Source organism: Onychomys torridus, chromosome 11, assembly GCF_903995425.1.
Source record: "Onychomys torridus chromosome 11, mOncTor1.1, whole genome shotgun sequence".
NCBI classification, from domain to species: domain Eukaryota; kingdom Metazoa; phylum Chordata; class Mammalia; order Rodentia; family Cricetidae; genus Onychomys; species Onychomys torridus.
The window spans coordinates 43,729,423-43,751,651 of NC_050453.1; the positions used below are offsets into that span (position 1 = coordinate 43,729,423).

The 22,229-nt window shown below is 39.0% G+C and overlaps 1 protein-coding gene across 1 annotated transcript in view; it reads left to right on the top strand.

The window, feature by feature from the left end:
- Hmcn1 (hemicentin 1) overlaps nucleotides 1-22,229 on the top strand; it is a 439,960-nt gene that overhangs the window by 163,970 nt on the left and 253,761 nt on the right. Inside the window, exons 6-10 of the mRNA XM_036202400.1 lie at nucleotides 2,038-2,144; nucleotides 10,893-11,013; nucleotides 11,911-12,174; nucleotides 14,159-14,303; nucleotides 17,755-17,876. Of these exons, the coding sequence (XP_036058293.1) occupies nucleotides 2,038-2,144; nucleotides 10,893-11,013; nucleotides 11,911-12,174; nucleotides 14,159-14,303; nucleotides 17,755-17,876 (759 nt within the window). The remainder of the gene's footprint in view (nucleotides 1-2,037; nucleotides 2,145-10,892; nucleotides 11,014-11,910; nucleotides 12,175-14,158; nucleotides 14,304-17,754; nucleotides 17,877-22,229) is intronic.

The following is a 22,229-nucleotide window of genomic DNA, read 5'->3' on the forward strand; positions in this document are numbered from 1 at the left end:
CTGTCATTTTCTAGAAAGGTTTAATTTTAAAGAACATAGTTCCTAAAAGTCAAATTTAATGGACGAGGGAAGTGACTCAGTGGGTAATGTGCTTGCCGAGGCCTGAGTTCGAATGCTTACAGCCTATATAATAAGCTGAGGACAGCAGCTCATGTCTGCAGCCCTGGTCCTCCCAGGAAGATGGGAGGCAGAGGGGAGGGTTCCTGAAAGTCATGGAGACCGGCCATGAGCAGCAGTGAGAGGCCATGAGAAACTGCACCAAAATATCAAGATGAAAGGCCGGCCGACACCTGAAGTGACCTCTCAACTCTGCTTGTGTGCCTTTATTCACATGCAGACACATGCACATGCTCACCACATATACACATACATACACATACATCACACACAATATATATTCACCACACACATACAGCACACACACCACACACACACATACATCACAGACAGACATCGCACACACACACACACCACATAACACACACATACACACATAAATCAAACATACATACAAATACATCACACTCATACTCATATATACATTCACCACACACACACATCTCTAACATACACACACATGCACACCTCCCACACATACATCATACACATGCACACACACACACACACACACACACACACACACACAAACAGGCACAAATAGATAAATAAATATAATTTAGTCTGGTTAAATTTTAGTGGTAGAGCACTTGTCTAATATGTGTAAGGGTCTCACCTTAATTCTCAGCACTGCCAACAGAAATTATATTCTTAGTAGGTAAATGAATGTATTGACTTACTTTTCTCTCACTTGTATTTTATGACAAGATTTTCCTAATTCTACTGCTGGTTGAAAATGATGAGACTCACACTAAAAAGCAAATCCAAAAAAAAGGAGCCTCATTTCCCCTCCCATTTGTATTAAGTGTACCCACCGGTTCTCATGAAATAGTTCGATTTCTACAGATACTGCTGGTATCTGCCCCATACCTTTTCTCTGCTTGTGAATATTTACAAAGGGGAAGAGGTTAACTGTATTCTTTTATCTGCATTATTGAAGCAAATAATTCTTTTAAGAGTGTGAAATGATTCCTATAAGCGTATGAAATATTGCTCAGAGTCCCTCATCCACACTAGTGAAACACTGGAATTTACAAAGTGGTAAAACCTCCTTTTCAAGAGCTGGTCTCGGCTGTGCATTTGTCTACTGCAGCCAAATTCCACCCAGTGTAACAACTCCCAGGCTGCCCCGCGAGGGTATGCTCATTGCGTCATGTTTCAACTGCTTTAAAAATCCCTCACAATGGGCTCACAATGATGGTCAGTCCTTCAATTATTTAAAACACATACGTGAGTAAATAGTCCAATGAGAAGCCAGAGGTGAAAAACTAGGGCTCAGTTCCATTTTATATCTTCTTCTCCTTAGATCCCAACTAATAGTTATTGGAAGTAAATTTCAGGCAGATAGGAGATGGTCCCATGTGTTTTGTTACAATGCTATTCTTTAGCTATCCTTTGAGAGACAGCTTTCTCCTGCACCTAATGGAAAACTAGTTAAAGTCTTGCTCTTCATGCAGAGACTTGCTCAGGATGCTTACATCAGTAGCATCTGCACTAACCTCCAGAAAGACCTGTATTCTGGCTTGGGTTCAGCCCCGATGTGATCAACCTGTCTCTAGTGACTGCATGTAAAGTCTTCGTAACACGGCAATTGTTCTCCAGGCCAGCTTTAGAGATAACATCATGCTTTTTTCAATTGTTATTCTCACTTTACTATCAAACACATAACAAATGATGACCATCTATTACTTCAGTTGCGGTGTCTAGAAGCCTACAATTATGTATATTTTAGATACAAATAAAACAATATTTTGAGCTATGGACACAAATATCTGTCAAATGATATATGTACATACTTAGAAAAAAATCTTTCTATGTTATTTGAAATCTGATCATACTCTGAGACTTGTTTATGTTAAATTGGCTGATCTCTTTAGCTGGGAGAAAAATTGTGCTTTCTACCTTTGTTTTGTCTTTCAGGGAAGCTGATAAAAAAGGGATTTGGCTTGAATGAGCTGTTAAATATCCACAACTCTGCCAAAGTGGTGAATGTCAAGGAGCCAGAAGCTGGAATGTGGACAGTGAAGGTACTGTTATTTCACAGTCTGTTTGTTATTTTATTTTTAAGTTGGCATGCTTTATAAAGTATATAAAATAGCTTATTTATATATTCTTGCAATCATGAAGAACACATTTAATGAAAGTACATGTGTGGGAGGTCTCTAGCTCGCTCATGAGCTAGGTAGTATTGTTTTGATGACCATGAACATCAGTGATATTCTGGAATAAGTTTTAAAATTCTCAGGCAGTTTTCCTATCATCAAATCAGTGGACTGATGGTACCATTCATTCCTTGCTTCCAAAATCAGCAGATATGGAGCCAGTGGAGAACAATAGTTAGGTCTGTGGGCTCTGGTTGGAACTACCTGGGATTGAACAAAACTTGCAGGCTGGACCTCTTGGGAGCAGAACTTTGATATCCCTTGCTGTCCTCCTCTGTCACGTGAAAGTGGTAGTTCTTTACACCTCAGGGGTGGGCTGAGATGAAAGTAGGCTCATATATAAGAAATAGTGCAGTTTCTCTTAGAAGGCAAGCTCTCAAGAACCATTGGCTGCTACTGTTTGTTAGATATAAGTCATTATTTTCTTTAATTTAAAAAAGCATTTGTTTCCTTGAATTATTTTAAGGGTCGGATAGTCAATCTGGAGGCAAGAACGTAACATACAGTCAAAATGCAGAATACTATAAATCAGAGATGTGATTTTGTTGTGGATTATGTAAGTAACTGGCTGTGGTGGGCAATCTGAGTGATTGCCAGTGTTTCTCAGCCTTTTCATTATGCTCTGGCCTTCCTCCAGCTCAGGTGTCTGTGTTTTTATGTGTGAGAGGGCTTCCCTGAGAACAAGAAAAGGTTGTTCTGCTGCAGTGTTAACACTTCTCAGAAGCTGTTTTCAGACCATTAAGGCATAAACTCACCCCAAATGCTCACCATAGGAGCAGGCTTAACAGAGTGTGCCTCATTGGTGGTGTGTTTTCCTGCATCCATGTTCCTCTTCCCAGAAACACCCAGAGCAGCTAGCTAGTGAGAAAGCTGTTGCTCCAGAATCCTTGTGAGGATACCTGCAACAGTGTTTCTCTCTTTCCTCACCTTAACTTCCCTAAGTAATAAAATGGTCTTCATGGGACCACCATTCAAATTACAGGGGTGCTATGAACGAACATGCATGGGGGGTGGTGCACCACAGGAATTCGAGGAAGATTTTCCATGCCGGGCTGATTTTTAATTTTCAAAGACTATGTACATTAATTTTCTCATTTTAAGAAATTAAAGTTTACGCTGTAACTCCCTTCAAGTGCCAGAACATTCTTTATTCTCAGAGCTCTATACTCTGCAGGGATACTATAAAGGGTAGAATAGATTTGGGGAGTAGATATCTTGAGTGAGAGTATAGGGGCGAAGGAAATGTAAATACAATCTGGCAATTTCTCAATGAATGGATCATAAATGGTCACACCTGTTTTTATTAACTCAGTTCTTCACACATAGTAGGTGTGCAGAATGTATTGGATGCCTTGATGGCAGCAAAGAAGTGTTTTTCTAGTATGATATTTTGAATAAATATGGCTAAAATTGATGTTAATGTTATTTTGATTAATGTGCCCAAAATGTGACTCATGCTGAGTCTGCTTTTTTTTCCCCACAGTAGGAAGAACTATGAGAGTTTAGTCTCTTTATCCCTCAAATAATTTCATTTAAGCAAGACCTAAGCCAGCAGTGCCCTAAGTTGGCAGTCAAGTATTCTGTTGTTGCTTCCTGAATTGTAACAATAAGGTATCCATTGTTGGCTGGGAGATATATGCAAGTGGTACCATTTTCTTAGTAGTTCATTGTGAGGCATTTGAACCTGTTTCCAGGTGATTTGGATTGCCACCAATGGTTTTTCCTCTAGTGAAACTCTTGCCCAGAGGAGCGCTCCAACATAGCTGCAGTAAGTCTTGTGCTTGGCATGTCTGTTTATTCAGTCATCAACTTGCAGCATTTGCTTTTGGCCGTGTTTCATATGATCTGCTTAGTGTGCACTAAGCACGTTTAATTGACAATTAAAACAGAAGAGTTCTAAGGGTTAGCGTGTAAGCAAAGAGAGTAAGAAAAAGATGATGAGGCAGTAAAATCTCTGTTTAGACAAGTGTCTACGCTCAGTCTCCTATAATTAAGAGGATGCTAAAAAGGCACAGAGTCTATTACCACATTGCCTGAAATCTATTCTAGTTCTCACCAAGGAACCTCCTCTTCTGCTCAGCACCATTCCTGGTTCACAGCTAATGGTAGCAACAATTAAACAAGACATAAGCACTGGAGTGCAGCTGACAGAGAATGAAATTCTTTTTCTGCTAGATGAAATGCCAGAAGACTGTATCAGCCTGATACAAAGTAAATAGAGCTACATTTACCAACATAAATATTCCTGCTGACACTGGGTCTCCCTTTTGGACAGCTGGTGAATGACAAACGTTCTCCATGTGTGCTTTCTCAAGGAGAGAAGTGAGATTAGATAGTGTATCCTGCATGCTATCTCTTCTGCCCTATGCTATCTGGAAGATGTCTGCTCTATCAGACAAATTAATAATGACTTCTAAATGTTTCGAATAGCACTTTATCCCAAGTATGAAAAACAGTCTGTTTTATGACCAGAGATGCTGGAAGGCCATGTGATCTGGCTTTAGCCACTCTTCTGGTTATCCTGTATCACTTATATTTACACTCCAGTCAAACTGAGTCATTTAATTTTAAGCTGCTCCTGTTGTTCCCACCTTTGCTCCATGCCTTTTGTTTTGTTTTTCAACAGAGTCTTACTATGTAGGGCTGGCTATCCTGGAATTCACTGTGTAGACTGGGCTGACCTCGAACTCATGGAGATCTGTCTATTAGGATTCTTCAATCCTGTGCCACTGCTACACCCTGCTTTTTTTCTTTTTCTTTTTTTTTCTTCTAGTAGTTCCTCCTTCCTAGAATGTCTTTCCTTTCATTCTGACTTGCAACTATCCTCCAAGATTCAACTCAAATGTCAAGTCTTGTCAAATGTTGCCTAAAATACCATCTTGTCCTTCTGGCTGTCTATACCTCTCTTAGATTAATTTTTCTCCTATATCATGATTATTTCTGTGGAGATTTTTCTCTCTCTAGTTATTGTGATTAGAGTTTTATTACTAGAGAGGCCACAGTGCCTACATAGAAGCTATATAACTATTTATGAATAAAAAATTGATGTTTACCCTGATGGTATCTAAGAACGTGGCAGATTTAGTTAGCCTACAGCTCATGAATTGGGTTGGGAGACTTTAATCTATTCATTCTTTCGATCTGCTGGAGGAGCCATTCCATTTCTTTTGTGTTTTATCATGCAAACAGTTTACTGTGATGTTTTGGGGTACCTATTTTTCTTTTTTTTAATTATTTTTTTTCTTTTTTACATACCAACCACAGTTTCCCCTCCCTCCTCTCTTGCTGTTCCCTCCCCACACCTTCCATCTACCCTCCCATCCCATCCACTCCTTCTCCATACAGAAAGGGGAAGACCTCCCAAGGGCATCAACAAAACATGGCATCTCAAGTAGAGGCAGGACCAAGCCTCTCAAGCCTCTCTGCATCAAAGCTGGGTGAGGCATCTCATCATGGGGAATAGGTTCCAAAAACCAGTTCAGATGTCAGGGACAGGTCCTGATCCCATTGCTATGGGCCCCACAAACAGACCAAGCTACACAACCGTCATCCAAGTGCAGAGGGCCTAGGTAGGTTCCATGCAGGCTTCCTAGCTTATTGGTCTAGAGTCCATGAGCTCCCATGAGCTTGGGTCAGTTGTCTCTGTGGGTTCCCCCATCATGATCTTGACCCCCCCCCCCTTGCTTGTACAATCCCTCCTCCATCTCTTCAACTGGACTCCTGGAGCTTGGTCCAGTGCTTGGCTGTGGATCTCTGCATCTGCTTCTATCAGTTATTGGATGAAGGTTTCTGACGACAATTAGGGTAGTCACCAATCTGATTACAGGAGAAGGCCAGTTCAGGCACCCTCTCCACTATAGCTAGGAGTCTTAGCTGGGGTCATCCTTGTGGAGTCCTCTGAGTTTCCCTGGCACCAAGTTTCTTACTAACCCCTAAATGGCCTCCTCTATCAAGATGTCTCTTTTATTACTCTTTCCCTCCGTCCTGCCCCTAACTCAACCAACCTGATATGGAGCACTTTCTTTATACAATGAGTCAACTCCTTTGTCTAATCATATGAATGATGCAAATGTTTTAATCTGCCTCTGATGTAGGTAAAATATACTGAACAGAGGTAACTGAAAAGAACACAAAATTTTATTAAAAACAGCAGAGAAAGCCGTCTTATGCCCTCAAGTTTCCATTTATATGGAAACTACAAATCCTGGATCTTATTTCTGAGAAGCAATATGAATTTTCCATTCAGACAGCTGTAGCTAATATATAGCTACATAGAATATAAGTCTATTACCACTGAAACTCCCTGGGCCAAGTTTTGTCTCCTTCTACTTCAGGGAAACTCCCTATGACGATATTAAATAATAGATGTAGATAATACAAATGTTTCTATTATCCTAGGATTATCAGTGTAATCATTTGTAATTTAACACATCCCCTGGGGGATGTTTCCATAAGTAAATTTGGATAAACTGTCCCTAGATAATCCCCTAAGTACAGAAGAGAATATTCCATATCACATTACTATATTGAGATTCTAGGACTGGAAGAAATATTTTGGTTTAGATAGTTATAATAATTTTCAGTACATACTAATGCATTTTCTACAGGGTAATATGGTTGCCTAAATAATACATGTACAATGACAACATCAGTTCACAAGGCCCTACCCCTTGATGAAGAGCTATAGGCAACTAATGGCTGCTGAGAGAGAAGGACTCAGTCTTCTTCAGGGACCAGTTGCCTAAAATGTAAAAACACATTTAGAGATGAACTCAGCAGGTTGTATTGATACCTAAACACACACACACACACACACACACACACACACACACACACACACACACCACTAATAATTAAAGAAGATGTCATGAATTTGAGACATAGGGGGGGGATTGGAAGATAGGGGGGCATTGGAAGAGTTGGAGGGGCAAGGGAGGAGTTGAAAAGATACTCATGCGTGGAATTATCTAAAACATTTTTCAAAATGTAAAAAGTACTTTGTTCCCTAACATTGTAATATTTGGAAATTGTACTGAAGTTCAATATCTGTGTGTCTTAACTGCTTATAATTTCAGCATCAGTCGAATACTTGGACCTTAATTTTTGCTGACATCAAAGAAGCCACTATGCAAACTTTGTAAATGATTTCTATGTGTTTATCTGTATAACTGCATAAAATTTACAAACAAGGAAATATTAGTGTATCCAAATAAAAAGTATTGTCATTAATTTATTAATTTTTGAATATTTTAATGAAAAATAGTATGTTTTGTAAATCACAGTATAGTCAACTGGCATGTGTGGTTAAGAGTGGTAAACCACTCTCAAGCCTACAAAGAACCACCCAAGAGAGTCCTCCAATTATCCTCACCTGGCAGCTATGAATGTCTGTAGACAATTGTCTGCAGCATTAATGGAACACTTTATCATAGCCCTTTCCTAGAAAACTATCCAGTTATTTTAGCCTTCCAATATCAAAATGTTATCTACATGGAATGTTTTTACTTAAAAAGAGATCTGTTCACTTGAGCAGAGACAAACTTGTGTGTATACAAGTGTGTGTGTGTGTGTGTGTGTGTTTAAACTGAATTTCTTCTATGCTTAGACTCCATTTCTTTCCTTTCTGGCATATTCATCCAATGAGGCAATGCCCAGTAGACTGGTATGTAGAGTGAGCTGGTATTGCTGTGTGTTTATAGCTAACACAATGCCTATATCACAGCAGTGCTCACTGAAAAAATGATGAACATAATCATCTTCTTTAATTTGGAAGGAATGGGGTCTCGTTTAAGAGCAAATATTTGAAAAGAAGTGGATATCTATTTTAGTTCAAGGTCCATATTCATTATCTTTGTGATCTCAGAGTATTCCTTAACTTTTTAAAGTCTGAAGAACATAATAGTTACTTCATAGTTTCATGACTGAATGAGAAATTGGAAAACAGTATTTAAAGGATTGTTGCCACATGGGTAGATTAATTAGTTAAATAACTATCTCTTGAATATGTACGCCATATGTTGTATCTTCGTTTGAATTCATGTATTTATATAATTATTTTGTAGGTTTTGTTTTGACTTTAGCTTTGAGTAAATTTGTTGTCTTATGAAACATTACAACTCTTTAACAGCAGGAAATGAAATCCAGCTCTATCAATTAAATTTTAATCCAATTAGTTTTACTAGGAATTCTCATCTGGTTTACTATAAGGAGGTTCTGCTCTCATTAATATTCACACAGTTTGACCGACAGCCCTGTTTTAGGCAGTTAGTTAAAAACTCTGGCTGATGGATGACCCACTTGAATTTTCACCTGTAAAATTTGAATTCACTTTGGCAGAAGAAAAGACAGCAGAACGTGCCTTGAATGAGTAAAAGGAAGGGGTCTGCTCCAACTCAGAAATGACACACTCTATTTATAACCCATGGACCAGAACTGTCACTGTGGCCTCATAACATGCTGCAGCTGGCTCTTGGTGATTCATGGAAAATCACCCATACACTTACCTTGCTCATTATTCTAAGTGACATCAAGTTGGGACCTATAAAGTAGCATGTTCGGTGTACTAACCTATGTTTGTTTGTTTTTTTTTTTTTAAGTCCAAAAATATAGAGCATCTTTCTTTCACAGAAATGTTTATCAGCAGTCCCTAACTCGTTGAACAGAAGGAATCGTTAGAACCCTACAACAGCTACAGCAAACTTCAAGAATAATATCATCTCCCATGCCTCAGAGTCCGAGGCTATTTAGAAATTGTTATCCTTAACTCCTCTCTGTGGTCTTTGGTACTTTGGCAGGAGCACTGACCTTGGAATAAATACCATTTGTGTCTATTGAGTAGCATTCTGTATGTAATGGGTGTGCCATGTTAGTACCCTGAAGGGGCTTTAAACGTAGGTAGGGATTTAGCAAACCATCATCCTTAAGTTGGTTAGATCCATCTGCAGTGTGCCTTAGGTGGCTAGGAAGAACTGAGCTAGAGTAAGTCCTAGGAGGAACTCCCCACCACCCTAGGAGGAACTCCCCACCACCCTAGGAGGAACTCCCCACCACCCCTGGAACTCTCCATGGTCCTCGCTCTATTGCCCTTCGGGCTCTTCGTCATTCCTGGCAATCTCACTTGAATTCAGACATCTAGACTCTGATCCACCCTGCTCTTCACTTTGCCATATTTTCTTTTCAAGGAAAGGCTATGCAATCACAATTACAGGATACTGGTGAGGTTTTACTGTCAAGTCATCTTTACCAAACGCTGACCTTGCCTCACCTGTCCTGAGCTCCAGCTTAAATAGTCAGGTATAGGTGTAGATGCTGATGTAAGAGATCCTCAGAGTCTCCTGTACGAGAAACTGGGCAGGAAGCACATGCTGATTCTTAGTGGACAGTGTCATGCTGCGGTGAGAAGCTGGCACTTGGCCATTGAATTACGGATCTGTCTCCACAGTTAGCAAACCTTATGTGTTTGGGCAAATTGTCCATCAACTTAGTGCCACAAAGTTGTCATCTTTCTACTGAGGATGATTATGTTTCTTTGAGAAGATCACAATAAAATTGAGTAAACCATTGAGTTTAAATACACTGAGTCCATAGGAAAGATCCACTAAAGCGATACTAGTATTTCACCCTGGGAACTAAATCCAAATTGTTTATTAGTTATGCACATGCTCATCACTTTAGTGCTTAATTTTATTCAGTATTTAGTCCAGCATCATCCCTTTAGCTGAACAAACTAACTCATCTTTCTTTTGTATATTTCTATCACTGTGTTTGTTGCATTATATTAAATATTCCCACATCTCCGTCTCTCTCCCCCAGTAGTCAATGTGTGAGCACCATGCTTTTCTCATATTTGTATTTCAGCACTAGGTACCTTTGCTAGAATGCTGCTGGGTTGAGGGTGCCAGATAGTTAAAATCTAAGAAATTGTCAGCTTTTGTGCTTACTCTGACAGTGATGTCACAGAGGCAGAGAAAATGGGCCAGTGTATATATTCCTAAATATATAAATACAATCTGCTCAGTTCTATAAATGTTACTTGTATGTACATGATTAGGAAAAAGAGGCCAGAGGTTACAAATTTGAGAGAGAGCAGGGATGGGGGTAGATGGGAGAGACTGGAGGGAGGGAAGGACAGGGGAAGATTATGTAATTATATTTTAACTGAAAATTAATAAAAAAAGAAAAAGGAAACATTTTCCAGAATTGAACTTGAGTGTGTTTTGTTGGGGAAATTTTAGGTTTTTATTTTATTTTATTTTTTGTTTTATTTCATCAGTGTCTGTTGAACATCTACCATTTGACAGCAGAAAACAGAGGAAAACTCCAGAAATTCATGGAGCTTTTAGATTTTCTTTAAGTTTCACTTATCAGCAACTGAATATTTACCTTTGACTACTGGGTATGGCGTACTTCCTGAATTATACATTAGAGCAAGCTACATGAGACACACATTGCAAAACATGCATTTTAGAATGGAGAATCACAAATAAGTTCAGCCGGAATATCTCAGTCAGAGCCGTGACTCCGGCACATCGGTTGTAAACGCTCTGTGGTTTGCCACACCAATGGCGTTTGCTGTTACCTGCTCCTGACTGGGCTTGTCATTATACATTTTAGACCTCCAGCAGTGGAAGACATTCCATTCGTATCACTGGTCTCAGCACTATTGATTTCCGAGCTGGCTTTTCCCATAAGCCCACGCTGGACTTCAAAAAAACAATCAGCAGACCCGTGCAAGGTTAGTATGCACATGGCTCTTAAATTGGTGTTGGTGAAATCTATGCCTCACCTGAGGTGTGACTGTGTAGGTCCATAGCAATCTATTGCAGTTTGATAGGACATCATCTTTCTTTAACATGACCATGATTATTTTTTTTTTGGCCCACTTTGTGTTTTGCAAAGTACAATCCAAGACCAGTGAATGACTGAGAACAAGTGAGGCTCATAGGACTTTTTAAAAATTAAGACTCCCAGGCGCTGCTTTGATTTTCTGAATCAGAACTGCAGAAGCTGGGGCCTAGGTGCATGAGTTTTAGGTGAGCAGTCCAGTTGACTCTTTGACATAACTACATTTAGAAAACTACTTAGTGAATTTTTAATATTAATAATTTATCAACTGCTTGGTCAAGATGAAGTGTATGGTCAAGATGAAGTGTATGTGTATGTATATATATATATAGTGTATTACTTTATGTTCAAAGATGAAATTATTAGTGATTTTTAAAGCTTGTTCTTGTACCTATCTTATTAACCCATTAAGGTTTATTGTCTTACAACTAAAGGCAAGGCTCAGCCATACTGTGACCTTCAGAATCCTTTCCTGATGGTTGCTAACTTATCTTTATTGCTGCAGTTTTAAGTAAGGATGAAAAAGGGAATCTTTAAAAGTAGTCACATAATCAGCTATCACATAATAGTTGTAATTCTGATTTTCTCTGTCTAAGAAAGGTTGAAATACTGTGAGATCTTTATATAGACTGTCCCAAGTGTCTGTCTTTACGTAGACCACCAGTTTCAGGGTAGTGGACAGTGCTCACCCTGACAGTGCAGGTATGTTGCTATAGTGCTGGTGCGTATTTCACGGATGGCCCCCAACTGTGTGCCGCTTGTAAATGACAATACCTTTCTCTTACAGGGATACCTACCTATGTGCTACTGAACACTTCTGGAATCTCCAGTCCAGCTAGAGTGGATCGCCTCGAGCTTCTGAGTATCTCAGGCGGGTCTCTTAAGACGCTTCCTGTTAAACACTACCCAGATCGAAAACCGTATGGCATCTGGAATATTTCTGACTTTGTTCCACCAGATGAAGCTTTCTTTCTCAAAGTGACAGGCTATGACAAAGATGACTATCTCTTCCAGAGAGTGTCCAGTGTTTCCTTTTCCAGCATTGTCCCAGGTAAGACAATGTTTCACTCAACACTGGAATGTTGATGACTTAAGGGGACTGTGCCACAAGGAAAAAATGGAGTATAAGCTAAAAGTTAATATCCTCGTGTGACTACTCTGTCACAGGTTGCTGAGCATTACATGCAGATAACTTGGTTTTTCTTTACTTTCATTTTTCATTGTGGTGATATATATATATATATATATATATATATATATATATAATTTTAAAATATGTAAATATGTTACTGCTCCCTTCCTCTTATTCCCTCCAACCTCTTCCATGTTCACCCTCACTTTTTCTCAAATAGATGGCCTCTTTTTCTTTGATTATTACTGTTACAGACAGAGACGAATAAGTATATAGATACAACTTCTGAGTCGATTTGTTGTGGCTTTGGTTTGTGTAGATGGTTTCAGAGCTGACTACTTTGTATTGTACTGGGGGCTCATCCCTGCAAGAGGTTAATTCTCCTTTTCTCAGCAGTCACTAGTGGCCTTTAGGTCTTCGTCTAGGGATGGGAGCTAATGAGATTTTCCCGTTTGCATTAGCACGACTATTGATACTGTCGTTATTCAGGTCTTGTTTAGGCAGCCATGTTGTTGAGGTATCAGGGTGCAGCCTCCCTGATATTTCTAGGAGATACATTCTTACAGCAGACTCCCTGGTGTTCTGGATCTTGCAGTCTTCCTATTTCCTCTTCCATGGTGTCCCTGAGCCTGGGGTGTAGGCACTGTGCTTCTGATGTATCTTTTGGGGCTGGGCTCCCATGCTCCATTCGTCTTTACATTACAACTAGTTGTGACTTTCTGTAATGGCCTCAGTTCACTGTAAAAAGGACTTTCTTTGTTTGTTATTGTTTTATGTAAACATTTCTCTTTTTATTTTTGAGATTATACTCTAATTATAATATTTATCCCTTCCCTGTTCTTCTTCCAAACCCTCTCATATGCTCTGCCTCCTCTCCTTCCTCTTCTTGGCCTCTTTTGTTCACTAATTGCTATTGCATGCATATTTAACTTTTAAATAATACTTCTAGAGTTTTATGATAAGATTTGAAAATTTGGTAACTTTAATCAATGGGGAATTATAGTTCCTTTTTTATTCTCCTCTATTCTTTCATTGTCTAAGTTGGTTAAACATTTATATACAATGGCCAAGCACCGTCTATTCCATGAATAGTAGACTATGAACAAATGGAGATAATTCTATATGGAAATTAGTTGGTTAGTTAATTACTAAACTAGATCCTGATTTGTCTCATGTTGTATAAAGATGTGGTTACAAGATAGTAATGACTTGGGGGCATCAGTTCCCTGTTTATCTCTACCTGAGAGATTTTGAAATGATCCATTCTTACTAAAACTTTATATAGTAACTTCAAGATTGCCCTACAAAAGGTTGTTTATAAAGCTGGGCAGGAGCTAGAAGCATATCTGTTATGTATGAGGTTGGGATTTGGAAATTCAAGAGCTATTGTTCAGTGATTGTACAATCATGAACACAGAACCAACCTCAAGATTTCCTCACATTAACATTCAAGGGAGTTGGCTTTGCCCCTATATTGAATGTATGATATTTGTTGGATTCTTTAAAAAATACGTCCCATTATTCCTTTTAGGAAAGAATTACCCTGCATTCTAAGATGAGTGGATTCTTCTCATATTTTTACATATTTGGAATAAGAATTTATTCTATAGTTGATGATGTAATGTAGTTCATTTGATATTTTCTCCTAGTGTGGTAGTGGAGAAAACTGTGCATTTTAAAAATCAGTGGAGTCTTTAATTTGATAAATATCATAGTGAGGGCCTGTGGTGATATCCAGAAATGAATCTGCTTTGAATACAGATAGTTAACCAAATTTAGTAATTTATATTCATTGTGATTCTGATGATTTATCAGAATCACTCAAGTGTAACGCTTGTAGGTGGATTCACCGAAAATGTTTGCTGTCACCGTGACTATCTTACCTGTGTTCTTTTCTTCCTAGATGCTCCCAAAGTTACAATGCTCCCGAGGACCCCAGGATACTACCTGCAGCCAGGCCAAATCTTCTGTTCGGTTGAGAGTCTTTTGCCCTTCACTTTGAGCTTCGTGAGAAATGGAATTGCACTGGGAGTGGACCAGTACTTCAAGTGTGTGAACGTTCCTTTTAGCAATAGTTTATAGCAATACACATGGAAATTCAATTCTCTACTCTTTCCCTGACAATCACTTACTGCTTTTACCATGTTGGAATACAGGACTGACAGAATAGACTGAAGTCTGGGCATTGGCAGAGCTCAGGTTGTAGTGGAAGGAGGCAGGAAACAGATAATAAATATACTGTGATGATATAATATATTCTAGAATAGATTTGGTATATTCTAGGCTTTATATAGTCTAGGTTTCATATAATTTGAAGGTCCTAAGTTAAGTCAAGCAGTACAGAATTATGAACTCAATGTTAGATAGCTCATTTCAGAAGGCACTTTTTACAGGAGAGCCCTAGAAAATTAAGCTTCATTGAATTTGGGCTAAAAATGTCTATGACTTCTATTTGAAGTGCATTATAATTAGCAAATCTGATGAGTGTTATGAGAAAACAAATTAATTATTTAATTAGAAATATTAACCCTCGGTAGGTAATTAACATGTAACTTTTCAGTTTCAAGTAGCAAATTCAAAACTGGATGAGAAGCCAGGAGTGGTGGTGGTGCACATCTTTAATCCCAGTACTTGGGAGGCAGAGGCAGGCAGATCTCTGAGTTTGGGGCCAACCCCTAAGGATGGTGAGAGAGGTCATGTCCTGGGAGAGATCACATATCCTCGGAAAATTTCACACACCAGTAAACGGAAATGCACTGAGGCCACATGACTGGGCAGGAAAGGGAAGGCAGAAATGAAGCTAGTGTGTGTGTGTGTGTGTGTGTGTGTGTGTGTGTGTGTGTGTGTGTGTGTGTGTGTGTGTGTGTGCATCTCAGCCATCTAGGAAGAAAAGAGTAGAAGACAACAAGGTCTGGGAGTTCCTTGGGTGCTGAGGGTAGAATGGCATGGCTCACCAGGAGCATGTGTGCCTACAGTGTGGAGAAATCAACAGGAGTTGTCTAGAAGGTACCAACTCTGCCTTCTAAAGTTGAATGACCTTTTTTTTTTTTATTGATAAATGTAAGTAATCTCATTGAAAGTGATTACATAGATCTTGAAAAAAATTATTTATGGAAAATGTATTGCCTTTTGAATTACTACAAAACCTGACTAGATTTGGAAGTAAAAACGTCTAAGAATTACGTTAGCAATCTTTTACACTGCCGATGCAACATTAACATAGTTCTATAAATGTTAACTATCTGACAGTCTTAATTTATATAATCCCTTTATGGAGATTCATTTTAGGTAATGCTTGTGGCTGGAAAATTAATCATATCCAAAAAGTTTTCCGTTCTCAACCAGCTGCCCACTCCATACAGAGAACATCTTGATGATTTACTTAGTCGCCTGCTTTATAACCAGGCACATAACAGAGCAGGATATCAGATGATGGGGCTACATAACTAGCCGATGAAATAAAGTAACTCTGCTTCCTGTTTAAATAGTGACAGCTTTCAAAGACACTTGAGATTATTTATAAACATGAACTCATTGATTCCGCACAATTCCTGGGAGGTAAGCCACAAAAATTCATTTTCTCGTGTTTCCAGTGCTGTGGCCCTGAGATGGGGCAGGCCTTGCTGACATGTATTAATTCGTGGGTGATGATAGACTGACACTCTAATCCCAGTTCACTTGCATGCCTTTGCCATAGATTCCCAGTAATATGAAACATGGGACTTAATCTTCTCTTGTGTCAGCCACTTGGGCCGTCAGGGAATGTTAGAGAAAAGTCAGTTTGCATTTGCAGTGTGCACATCTCTTGGACAGGCTCTTTGCCCTGTTCTAAAGTCCACATCTCGAGACCCTTTTCTTTATTTTAGCCTTAGAATGCTTACGAGCATGGAGAAGGCTACATTAAATGAATTGCTAAATCAGACATATAGGCACACGCCTTTAATCCCAGCACTTGAGAGACTGAGGCAGGAGGATTACAAGTTTGAGCCTGGTTTGCGCTACGTAGTAAGAACTTGTCTCAGAACTTTTGTTTTTCCTTCTTGTAGCAGTTCATAGATAAGAGGGCTACAAGTCAGTGATAGCTGTAAAGAGTATTCTTAAATCAATTTGCAAACTGATTGTGTGACCTTAGACAAAATAATTGCCATTCCACTTTTCTTTTACAACGAAGGACTGGAGACTAGATGAATTTTCATTTTCTGTTCCAAAATTGCCATGAGCCTAAGATTTGGTGAACCCCGACGTGTGCTCAGCTCTGAGGGAGGCATTGCAGAGAATGGCTAAGATGGAAGCATTCCAAACTATTGCCTTCCTGTGGCTGACAGCACCTCCTAGAGAAAGAAGGGCATTTGCAAATTTGTGTGTTTGAGACAGAGCCTGAGGCTCCAGGACAGCGCACAGTTAAGTCAGACTGTTTGCTTCTGATATGAACAGAAAGCTCCACTGGTATAATACAGTTCACACAGAATGGACAGGAAATGTTAGCTGAAGTATCCCAAGCTACAACAGTACATAGAACCATGGTTGCTTAGGCACGCGCGTTCTTGATGATAAGAACCTATGCTTAACCTACTGTTCCAACCCCTATACCAGGACTGACCATGAAATCAGAGATCAGTAAGCTATTCATGGTTGCTTTGTTGAGTTGTGTTTGGATGGGGAGAGATGTGGAGCCTAAACCACAATGAGAAGCCAGTCAGGCGTCTTGACTCTGCAGAAGTCTTTACAGTGTATATGCATCTTCATTCTTTTCCCACAAAAGGTTATGAATAACAATAGATGATAAAATAGAGAGATGTAGAATATTTATATTTAAACTATATTTTTAAAGGATAAGGCCTTAGGAATTTTTAACACAATAATTAAATATCTACTAGACTGTCCCAGAAAATAAGAAGTAATTGTAGCAGTGAATGAATCAATATTTGTTAAATGGATAGATGCGTGAGTTTGTTTATAGAACTAATGTATTTTTTTTCAATTTTCACATCTATTATTTTATGTGTAGGCTAAACCAGGTATAATATATACCTCTAGGTGTAACTTACTTAAGAAGTCAAGGAAAACATATTTTCTCCAAGTAAAAAGCTATTGTCTTAACCTCATATTTGTAAATGACCATGTATCATTGTTTTGATCAGGATTCTCAAATCCAAACTGAAAAGTCTAGGAGAAAAGGGAGACATTCCATCAGTGTTTATCAACTCAAGTATGTCTTTATATAGTCAGAAAAAATTTCCTAAAGATAAATTTTCATTCTTACAGCTTATTGACTCTCATATGATTTTGCTTAGAATAGAGAGAAGCATAATTCTGTTTAAAATATGAAAGTTGTGTGATTTTAAGTTAAAATTGAATCTGTAGTTTTCACCTACCAACTTAGTTTACATTGTTTACATTGTTCGCTGGCACAAGTCTTTCAAAGCCAATCATTGATCATCGCTTTCGCTTTTCTCTTGTTTGACGGACACTGAAAGCCTTCTCTTTTCCTGTCCTCAGAGAATCTGCTAGTGTGAGCTGGGATTTCAAAAAGGTCATGTTGTCTGATGAAGGCCCCTATGAGTGTGTTGCTGTGAGCAGCGCAGGGACTGGACGGGCACAGACGTTTTTTGATGTGTCAGGTAACTGTCTCCTGTCTGTGAGTGAACCTATGGAAACGAGATGGTGATAGACGCCTGAGTTTATACAGTTCCCCTCGTGATCATTTGTGATTATCTACCCACTTCACTATGTTCTGAACACAGATGCCAGCTTCCCTGTGTTCTCCCTCTCTATCTTAAAGGACTTGATACCTTAGTTCCCTAACTCTGAAAGGATGAAAATAGAGGAATGTCTATCCTACAGAGGACTAAGCAATATCTTTCTTACATTCAAGGTGCTTAGAAGGTCACTTGGAATGTAGAAGCACTTAATAAACAGTTATTATTGTTTTTACCACTTAAGATTTTATTTTTATTTTTTCATTATAAGTGTGAGGGTAGTGGTGGTGGTGGTGTATGTAAGGGTAAATGCCTGCAGAGAAAGCCAGGTGGATCAGATCTCTTAGAGCTGGAGTTACAGGCAGTTGTGAGTTGTCCAACCTGGGTGCTGGGAACCTAATTCTGGTCTGCTTAAGAGCAGTGCCTGGTCTTAACCACTTAACGAGCCTTCCAGGCCTACTGGTGGTATTAATGTTGCTAATAGCTAACACCATAGTTTGTTTGGGTTCATGGTTCCAGAGGTTCCTGGTGGGGAGGCATGGCCCAAGTGGCATGTGTGATGGCAGAGCAAGTTAAAGCTCACTGACTTGTAAGCACACAGCAGACAGCAAACCGTTAATGACAGGAGTCTCTCAAATCCCACTTCAGTGATAGACTCATTGTACCCAGCAAGCCTAGACCTCTTAAACCTTCAAAACAGGATCACCAGGTGCGCATTGAGCTTTCCGATATGTGAGCCTATGGGAGACATTCTCATTGAAACCACTTCAACAACCACATGGCATTGTCCTTCAAGAAAATACGATTTAAAGAATTGACCTATTCTGAGGGTAACAAGAGGAATACACCTTTCCTTTCTCTCATGTTTACATACGTCATCAACCACAGTGTTTTCCCAAATCGATTCTGAACTCCAGATTGAAGATGATAATGAAGCTGAAAATGGGCTAGGAACACAGAGCTTTATTGGATAGAGTGTAGTGTAAAGAAGGACAAACATGATACCAGTTCTTTTGCATTGAGATAGCAAATGCCTAGGAATAGGTGGTAGGCACAGTACATAATATTTTATAGGGTAAAATACGTTCGTAAAAAACATTGTCCGTTAATTTCTCCAGAATAATTAGGGGGAGGAGACTGTGATCAATGATCAGGATCAAACCAGTTATAATTTTAGTGTTATATATATATATGATTCAACCCAAGGTCTCATGTAGGCAAGCACTAAGCAATCTCTCTGCCCCGAGCTAAATCCACAGCCCAGAGATTTCATTTCAACTGAATTATTCTATGCCTGCCTTGCGTTGTTCTGTACTTAATTGTATCCTAGTCTGACCCTAGCCTAGTGTCATGGCTGCTTAAGTGACCACAGAGCTCGTTTCTGCTTTCAGTGTGTATTTTCCTGAGATAATTTAAGGCAGAAGAAATGTTTTAATTAGACGATGGTTCAGAATCCTAGGGTTTATTGTATCCAAGCTTAACTTGGAAAGGGAGGCATGTAAATCAGGCAGGCGTATTCTTTCAGTGAAACTATTTGTATTCTCTTATTAGGAAAATAAAGATTGTCTTCTGAAATAGCGAGTTGACATACATCACAAAATATTTGTTTTTTCATCTCCAGAAATTATGAAAAGCCCTGGAATTATGTCAACATTCCTCAGCTTCTGGGAAAGCAAACACTTGAGCACTTGAGTATTCTTCCCAGCAATGTTAATTAAGAGAACAGGAGGGAAGGAGACTTGGGCGAGTTGATTCCAGCATCTTGCTAAGTAACTGGGAGATGCCAGTAGGAACGTGTGAGCTGACTGTTACGAAGCTGGCTCACTGGTGCCAGGAACTTCCTGTTGCCTCTGTTGCACCCGTCCTACTAGTTGTCCTCTGTGCCAGCTGGTCAGTGGCATAACGAGGGAGCTGGACTCTTCCCAAGCCAACTTCCAGGAATTCTTTCCATTTAGTCACTTGTGAAAGAAGCCAGAAAGCATCAGTGGTAATGGCAATGGCTTTAAGAGCAGCAGTAGCAAACAAGGGCTCCTTGGGGATTGAAAGAGTGGGCATTTCTTTCAAGGATAGCTATTGCTTAACATACTGGCCATTAGCTTTCACCTACTTCTCAGTTCCCCTTTGCCTAGGTTAAAGTCCCTGTTCAGCCACCGTATAGACATTATTTATCCAGAGCTTAGAATCAGGTGCTGATTAACTATATAGCCCAGTCTCATGTTTTTATAAAGAAGTATTAGCAAATGAGCATTATGGATAGTGATATTCTTGTGTCACCATACTTGTTATTATATAGAGTCAAAGACCATCCAATAGACATCTGAAGAAAAGTTAAACTTATACCAGCATGTTTCCTCATTTGGTTTTTAGGAATTTGTTGTATTGACATTTTTGAGAATTTGGGGTTCTTTTCTAATGTTGGTTATTGATTGTTTGAAAGAGAAGATAGGTATTTAAATTTGCATCTTAAACACAAAGTTGTCATTATAAAGCATTTATCAATTATAAATGCATATACCAATGACTGTAACTACACAACTGAGCACAACCCATTCCTTTCTAATAATATTTGGAGATTAAGTTTAATACTATTACAGGTATATTAATTTTCTGTATTGAATTTTTATTAATAAAAAACTATATTCACTAAGATTCTGGCATTAAGTGAAATTCTAAATAGAGATTCTGTCAAGGCATTCCAGTGAAAGGAAATATTTTAAAATTAGAATTATTTATCTTATTATGTGTAGGTTTTGTTGGCATGTTTCTATGTGTACTACATGCATGTCAAGGGCCTGTGGAGATCAGAAAAGGGCATTGGATTCCCCAGAACTGTAATTATAAATGGTAGTGAACCAATATGTGGGTGTCAGAAACCCAACCCAAGTCCTCTATAATAGCAGCAAGTGCTCTTCACATTGAGCCATCTCTCTCTTCTCAGTAAGAGTACATCATCACTTGATTTTTGCCAAAAGGCTGAGAAGCAATGAGAGTAAATCTTAATTTAAGATTGTAGGATATTCTTTTAGAACAAGGAAAGGCTTGAAAACAATATTATAACATCTCATCATTTGTAGCCAAAGAAACAGAAACCCAGAGTGAGCATTCATGGTCAGGTAGACACATGAGAGAGATACATATAGAAGGGTATATCCATGGTCTTCTGATCTGGTCTAAGTCCCTTGCTTTACACCCCCAGACTATGCATGCTGTGTTTCCTGCCTCTGTGACTGGGCTCCCTTCTCTGGTCACTATACCCTACCTTTAATCATAGTATTACTTAATTGTATGTGTTCCTTATGCTGTAGATGCAGATAATTTCTGGTAACATATAACCTTAGCCTCCTCCATAAGCTGGTTCAAAATCCCTCTTATCGGTCTCCTGTCCCCATATGTATAAATATGTTAATGTGCGCAATCTTCACTATCTTTATGTATTTGTGCACTAGTAGTATGCTGTCTCATTATTTCAAACTTCATTGGCTCACACATACTATTTTTAAAATGTCATTTCACTTATTTTAACTTTTATGGAGGAGGAAATAGAGTGAGGCATAGCATGCTGCAAATGTTATTAGAGTTCACTGGGGGAAAGCACCTGTAAGTGAGGACAGAAGACAGACACGAGCTGTGTTCAGAAGTTGTATATGATTTCAGAGTTGACTACTTTATATTGGATAACCAATTAGGAGACTCATCCCTGGGGGGAGGTAAATTCTTAATCTATCAGTCATTAGTTGCCTGCAGTTCTTCTTCTGGAGATGGGACCCACATGAACATATCTGTTGATATTGGCGTTGTTTGGGTCTTGTTTAGGCAGCCATGTTGTCGAGGCATCATGGGTAGTTTCCCTGTCATTTCTGGAAGACACGATAGTACAGCGGACTTCCTGGTACTCTTAAAAATCTGTCCCATCAATTCACTCAGCTTTCTAAGATGAACTTGCTCCTCATCTTTATTAGGAGAGGGTCTGTCTTACTCGTTTGTTGTACTTTTTCTTCTTACTAAGAATGCAACCCCTCTGAAAGGTGATGGTGTTGCATCTTGCTATGTCTACCATCTGTTGGGTGCTATGTTCTTTTAAATCACTCAATATCTGTTTTTAAATGTAAACAACCAGTGAGTGCTACTTTCATCAAAACAAATGAAAAAAGCTTGCTTTATTCCGTAATTCCAAGTCCTTCCAGCTATATCCTTTTGCTGTGCCAATTCAACTCTCACATTTACAACTTAGAGATCTAAATTTGGTATGTACAGGTACATTGCCTTCTAAAATAT